This window comes from Leptonychotes weddellii, chromosome 6, assembly GCF_054177405.1.
Source record: "Leptonychotes weddellii isolate Sample4059 chromosome 6, ASM5417740v2, whole genome shotgun sequence".
NCBI classification, from domain to species: domain Eukaryota; kingdom Metazoa; phylum Chordata; class Mammalia; order Carnivora; family Phocidae; genus Leptonychotes; species Leptonychotes weddellii.
The window spans coordinates 138,310,185-138,316,947 of record NC_138374.1 but is presented as its reverse complement, the minus strand read 5'-3'; the positions used below and the strand labels follow the sequence as shown (position 1 = coordinate 138,316,947).

General features: G+C 58.0%; 1 protein-coding gene across 2 annotated transcripts; it reads right to left on the bottom strand.

The window, feature by feature from the left end:
• Positions 1-583: 583 nt before the first annotated feature.
• S100A16 (S100 calcium binding protein A16) lies at positions 584-6,532 on the bottom strand. 2 transcript variants are annotated; one of them, XM_006748090.3, is made up of 3 exons: positions 6,379-6,532; positions 1,623-1,800; positions 584-1,339 (listed from the first exon to the last, which is right to left on the bottom strand). In XM_006748090.3, the coding sequence occupies exons 2-3, from the start codon at positions 1,773-1,775 to the stop codon at positions 1,181-1,183; spliced, it is 312 nt and encodes a 103-aa protein (XP_006748153.1). In that variant the 5' UTR covers positions 1,776-1,800; positions 6,379-6,532; the 3' UTR covers positions 584-1,180. The 2 variants fall into 2 exon arrangements, with proteins under 2 accessions (XP_006748153.1, XP_030874924.1); XM_031019064.2 differs by lacking the exon at positions 6,379-6,532 and adding an exon at positions 2,473-2,629.
• Between the last annotated feature and the right edge of the window lie 231 nt (positions 6,533-6,763).

Below are 6,763 nucleotides of genomic sequence, written 5' to 3'. Positions count from 1 at the left end.
GTAAATGGATTTCAATAAAACTGCCTGCTTGTGCATCTTCTGAAAAATCTGAAATTTTGGAGCGCACCATCCCAGGTGGAACACCCTTGATCTGCAGCCTGCTGGCTGGGTTTCCTGCCTTTATTGCTGGCCTTCCAGAGGGTCGGGGTTCTGGCTCACCCAGAGCAAGAACAGGGAGAAGCCAGCATTGTCCCCCCACCCCACCCGCCGCAGGTCAGCTCTGGCCTCCCACACCCCTTTCCTTCACCCTTACTTTCCCATCCCACAAACTTCTCTGGGTATTAGAAGAATCTGTTGATGAGGATGAGTCAAGGCTGAGGGTTGCGGCTGCTCTCTTATGGAACTGGAAAGAGGCCCAGTGGGACACACTGTGTGCCCAGAAGTGGAACAGGAGTCTGAATGGGGGCTGTGAGGGCCCAGGGATGGTGACACATGGCTTTCGACCCTTCACTGAGCCAGATGGGGATTGCTCCTGGCCTAGGGCTAACAGCACCTGCCAGACCCAGGCATTCTGGCTTCTCTCTCTGGTGAGATTCTCCCTTGCCTCAGGCCCCAGGGCAGAGACCACCAAGGAATGAGGAGGTTCCAGGGAGCGGAAAGGCTTTAATGAGCATCACAACGGGACTGGGCGAGGGGTACAGACTCCAAATCCAGCCTCACTGCCATCGCTTCAGTGAGTAGGAAGGTGGGGGCCCAGCTCTGCTCAGCTGTCCCCTGACCCAGAGGCAGCTGGAGGGAAGTCCCTGGGAATCTTTTCTCCCCAGCAAAGGGGGTGAGAGAAAGGGGAGAGGTCTGCTGCCGCTGCCAGGAGCAGGAAGACCTCAAGCAGCAAGCTGACCTCCAGAGGTCAGGAGGGACCCCGAATCAGGCAGAACATCAGCCGCTGGAAGGGTTGATGGGCTAAGCAGGCGAGGAAACTCGTGGGACTCCCCAAACAGCATTGAAAACTCAGGGGGCCCCAGAGCCTGCTGGCTCCAGGGACTAAGACCCCTAGGGAGTCACCCCCAGACGGGGACATCACAAAGGGGCCCTTTGCCCTGTTCAGCAAGGGCCAGCAGAAGATCTGGAGGGAGAAGCGAGGATGGGAGCCTGGGTGGGCGGAGGAGGCCGAGGGGAGCCTGGGAAGTGCACCAGGGGCTGGGCGGCAGGCAGCGCCGTGAAGGGAAGGTGGGAGGGTCTTCTAGCTGCTGTCCTGCTGTTCCTGCTGGCGGATGAGGTTGGCAATGGGGCTGGTGATGCCGCCTATCAAGGTCCAGTACTCATCGAAGCTGATGCGCCCATCGTGGTTGGCGTCCAGGTTCTGGATGAGCTTGTCGGCAGCCTTTCGGTTCCCCGTGTCCTGGAGAGGAATGGGGGTCAGCAGTGCTGAGGGCAGCGGCCCCACAGAGCCCAAGGCAGGACTCCTGGGGCTCTGGACTGAGTAGCTGCTGCCTGGGAAGATTCGAACCGAGCCCTCCCTGGTCAGGCCTGGGGACCCTGAGAGGACAGAGGCCTGGGTGGGGAGGGGGGAGACCCTGGTTTGGGGGGTCACTCTGAAAAGACAGAAGGCACAGTGAGGGAGGGTACCATGTGAGGACAAAGGCTTGGGGGGTGGACAAGGCCCTTGGGTTGGGGGACCTCACCGTCAGCATATGGTTGAGCTCTTTCTGAAGCATCTTCCGGAAGCTGCTCTTGCTGATCTTGTTCTTGACCAGGCTGTGTTTAGGCACGTACTTGTAGAAGTTTTCCACCAGGACCACGACCGCCTTCTCCAGCTCCGTGTAGCAGTCTGCCATCTCACCGCCTCACTCCTAGGGGGGCCTGGGCACCATGAACAGGGAAGGTGAGGAGACCCCACAGTCCAAACCGCGTCCGGCCCCCAGCCCTCATCCTCCCCCTGGGCCCCCAGGCTGGCAGGAGGGATGCAGGAGAGATGAGGCAGGAAAAGGGGGGCACCAGGGTGGGCCTGGAATGCGAACTGTGTGGTTGCTGTAATCCAGATGCTCACCAGCTCAACCGCCCCAACAGGTTCCCCCAGCAGCTTCCCCAGGCCCTGCCCCAGCCCCAGGCACTTGGCCTGTCAGAGCCCCAGTGAGATCAGGAGGCTCCCGTGGGAAGGGGGTAGAGTAAGTGCCCATCCCTCTGCCCTCTCCACACCTGACCCACCCAGGGTCCCTGCCCTGGGAGCAAGCACAGCTAGAAGGGGGCGGGGAGGCCAGAAGCCGTATCCCCCCAGCGGCAGGATTGGCAGAGACCCTGGTCCAGGCCACAGAGCAGGGGGCAGCGACCTAGGCCCTGCCCAGTCCCTTCAGCTGGGCACCAGGACAGGGACCTCAGGAGCCCAGGGAAGGTTGCCCCTCTCTGGGAAAGGGTGATATCCTCATCCATTGATTCAGACTTTCTGCAGACCCCCACCTACACCCTGCTAGGCTGCCCTCCCTCATATCCACCCCAAAATACATAGGAGGACCCAAAGACCCTCCAGCCCATTACCTAAGGAGGAGCTAGGCCTGGTTCTGCCCCAGCTGGAGACAGAGCTGCCGACAGAGGCCACATGCATCACCCCCTCACACCAGGACAAAAGGCACTCACAGTCCAAGCGGATACAGCCTTCTGAATAACAGGATATGAGGGGAACAGGCGGGTCTACTCTGTGAGTCGCCGCCCATGCCCAGAGCCCCCCCAAGTGAACCGGGGCAAATGAGCCTCCCTTCCTGCCCCCAAGCCCAGGAATGTGCTGCAGCTGCCCTGCTCTTGGGTCCTGGCAAGGGAAGGTGGACACAGCCACCATCCAGTCCTGGGCATCCTGTTGCCCAACCTGGAAGAGAGGTCTGCTTGGCCAGGCCTCACCACAGCCGTATCCCCTGCCCTTGGCACCCTGCCTCCCTGGCTCCCAGACTCCCAGGCTGCACTGGCAGGGACTACCGTCTCTTCCGGGGTCTGGTCTCCCCAGATACCAGGCATTCCTTGAGGCAAGGAGAGTTTCTTACGTGCAGCCATTTGTGTTTTCTGAACCAAAGGGCATGACTCATTGACTTCAGGACCACTTTTTTCAAATCCTAAGTACATAAGCTCCCTGCTTTTAATTTCTGCGTCTCCCCTCGCCTGCATCATCTGGCACAATGGCTTACTTGAGGTGTATGTTCTATAAATATTCTACCTCCTTCCAGCCCTGGTATCAGGTATCCAAAGCCCCTGACCACCCTTCTAAGATACTTCCCTTACGAAGCTCTTTATGAAGGAAGGATGTGACCCAGAGGGATGAAGCCCTAATGGAGGAAGAAAGTGGGGGTTGAGACAGAGGAGCGTCTCTGACCAGGGACCCTGCCTTCTGTCCCTGCCTTGCCCACCTGACCACTCTGGTCTGTGGCTAGAGGATGGAGAATGGAACTGGGACTACATTCTTTCCCCATGCTTTTTGTTTATTAAGTGTGTGACTGGGGGTACCTGGGTGGCTCAGAAAGTTAAGCGTCTGCCTTCAGCTCAGGTCATGATCCCAGGGGCCTGGGATCAGGCATCGGGCTCCCTGCTCATCAGGGAATCTGCTTCTTCTCCCTCTCCTGCTCCCCCTGCAGGAACATGCTCTGGGCATGTTCCCTCTCCCTCTCTCTCTGTCAAATAAATAAAATCTTAAAAAAAAAAAAAAAAGGTGTGTGACTGTGAGGTCCAATGTAAGACTTTCATGCAAACACCCTAACACTCACAAATGACAAGGGAGAAAAGTTTTGATCCACAAACCACTGTTCTACTGCCCCTGAGTGGGGAGTGGCCCAGGACCAGGACCCGCATTCCTGGGGATTCCAAAAGCTGTACCCACCTCAGCAAGACTGTGCCAAGCCTACTCCCCACAAGCTTTGGCAGTAGGAAGGTAGCTCAGAGAACCCTCAAACCTAAACCATTCCAGACCTTGTTCCTAAGTTAGGAACCTGTGGGAACTAGTCAGGGAGAGGAAAGAGAAAGAAATCAGCTTTCGGGTCCTGTGCCTCTACCTCTTCCCCCTGGCCCACCCACCCTCCTCCCTACCTTTCTTAGAGTCTTATTTCTCTGACTCCTCCTGCCCTTCCTGATACCACGTCCCAGCCCGTACCTGGCCTCTGGCAGCCGAGCAGGCCAGACACAGCTGAGCACCCAGGACAGTCAGCTGCCTGCCTCAGCAGCCCTGGTTTTTGGTCCCCAATAGTCCACCCTCCACCTTCTAGTCAAATGGGAAGGCAGGAGATAGCCATCGGGATGAGCACTTCTCCGAAGCTTTTTCTGGAGGAAGGATATCAGAGTGGGATAGTCAGGTGTCATTATCCTCTTCCTCCCTCCCTCCCCTGGGGGCCAGGACACAGGCACCTGCCCCTCCCACCTGCCGCATTCAGCCACCAACCAAGTTGGAATCAGGCTGGAGAGCCAAGCTGTCCCATCAGTCCCTCCTAGGAAGGGTTGGCAGGAGGTAGGTCCTGGCCTGAGAGCCTGGGGGGTGGGGTGGACATGTACATTAGAGCCTTCCCAAAATGTAGGAGTGGGGGGACCACTTGTCCTCCAAAGGGCCTTCTCACCCAGAGCCCCCAACCCTCCCCCAATGTTCTCCTTGTCCCTTCCTTAGCTGATTCATCCTTGAGCAACCCAGAGGCCCCACCCCCATCCCCGCCCACCTCAGTCCAGCTTGCTGACTTCTCCCAAAGCCTAGGAGCGCTCTGACCCTTGACCCTGGGTCTTGGCCACAGCAGCCCCGCCTCCCACCCCCAGGTTCTAGGCCTCACCCCTCCAATTGCCTCCTAACCACCCCCAGTCCCCTTCAGTCTGGAGCCCTGAACATCCACCACACACAAATCCACCCTCTCTCCCCACTACACATACTCTTCTCAAGTCTCGAATGGTCTCTAGGTGTTGGGAGATGTCCCTGAACTTTTATGCCTCCTGGTCACCGTCCTCTCTAGAGCTTGGCCCACTCTCAAGCCTGAATTTGGCGTTTCCTGTGTCCCTTTCATACACCTCAAATTCGTTCACTCATTTATTTTTTATTTATTTATTTATTTATTTATTTATTTATTTATTTGACAGAAAGAGACACAGTGAGAGAAGGAACACAAGCAGGGCGAGAGGGAGAGGGAGAAGCAGGCTTCCCACAGAGCAGGGAGCTTAATGCAGAGCTCGATCCCAGGACCCTGAGATCATGACCTGGGCCAAAGGCAGACGCTTAATGACTGAGCCACCCAGGCGCCCCAGTTCACTCATTTCTCATCATTTATTTCCTTCTTCATCCATCAGCTCATTTATTCACTCATTCAATCACCTGCTAGTTCTCTCGTTCACTCACTCATTCCTTTCCTTCTTCATTCATTCGTCTGCCCCAAGTGCCTTCGGTACACAGGGAAGGTGCGATCCGGACTGGCTGGTACCTTGTCACTCTATTTACAAGGCTGTTTCAAATGAATATCTCCAACCTCGACGGCCCCATTCTGTGCCCCGTCTTCTCACTCCTTTCCTGGTTCCAGAGGCTACTGTCTCACACAGGAGCCCCTGCCCACCCCCACCCTCACAGGACTCACTGCATCTAATTCACACATCCACACACAGAGCCCCCATGCCCCGTCCACCCCCCTCTGCTTTAGAGCATGTCTCTGGAGCAATAAGTCCATCCTCCGGAGCAGCGTCCAGACGAGTGGAGTTGGACTATGGTGTGGACACTCACACAGCCTACTGCCCCTGGTCCCCTGGTCTCACCAACAGCCAAGAGCTCTTTACTAGTCAGCAAGGAAGGCTGAGCCCGGCCCACCAGCACTCGCAGTGCTCCCTCTCGGAGCGCCCCTGCCCTCACCCCCAACCCTGCCGGGCTGGGCACCACAAGGCCCCAACAGTGCAGGTGGCTCCACCAAGCGAAGCCAGTCAAGCCACAGCCTGCCTGGGTCCTGAAGTGGAAACGGCCTCCTCTCCTCGGCTCTCAGGCTCGCTGGGCCCTTCCTGGTTCCTCCTGGACCCCATCACCTCTCCCAGGACACAGTTCCCAGAGCTGGGTGAGGCCTGTGTCCAGGTCTGACCACCTCCCCACCCCCACCAACATGCGTTTGTCCTTTTTCTGTTAAGGGAGGATCGGAGCAGCTGCGACAAAGCTCCTGAGCACTCTGCCTTGTGGCACGGCCCTGGAGAAGAGCCCCGTCAGCCTCTGGGGTAGGGAGGGGGTCTCCCCACCCCATCCACACCTCTGAAGGCCTCTCCAGCCCCCAGCCCCACCAGAAGTCTCCATTCCCAAACCAGCCTGTGGGAAAATTAACAATTAACCGAACCTTCCTGCCCAGTCTCTAGCAGGCCCCCCGCTCCAGGCTCCCTTCACTGCCCCTCCTCCTGGCCCCAAATGCTTGCAGGGCCTCTCCAGCAGCCCCAGACCTCCCAGGATGGGCTGGGGGTGCTCACCTGCCTCCTCGACTGTCTCCTCTCCAGCAGGGCTCTGGGGCCTGGGCTCTGGCACTGCCAAGCAGCTCCCCCCGCCCCGCTCAGCTCGGCCAGGACTCCTCCCCGCTTCGCTCCCAGAATCTGTCCCACTCCCTCAGCAGCGTGCCTGGCTGAGCTGGCTCGGTGGGGAGGTAGTGACTGAGCTCCCTCTTGACTTAGCCCTGGGGTTGGGCCCTTGTTAAAGAGATACACACCTTTTTTAACACCCCTCCACCCCCACCCCAAAGGGAGTGGTGGAAGCAGGCACCCCCTCCCAACTCCACCCTCCTCATCCTGCAGGGCTTGAGCAGAAAGAATCTAGTCGGTGGAGAAGAAAGGGAAGGGCTGTCACCTGCCCTGATCACCT

Excerpts from the sequence above, each read along its gene's own strand:
- S100A16 (XM_006748090.3), bottom strand. The coding sequence starts at position 1,775 with ATGGCAGACTGCTACACGGAGCTGGAGAAGGCGGTCGTGGTCCTGGTG. Across the intron at positions 1,340-1,622 it reads AGCTCAACCATATGCTGACG|GACACGGGGAACCGAAAGGC; the intron begins GTGAGGTCCCCC and ends ATTCCTCTCCAG.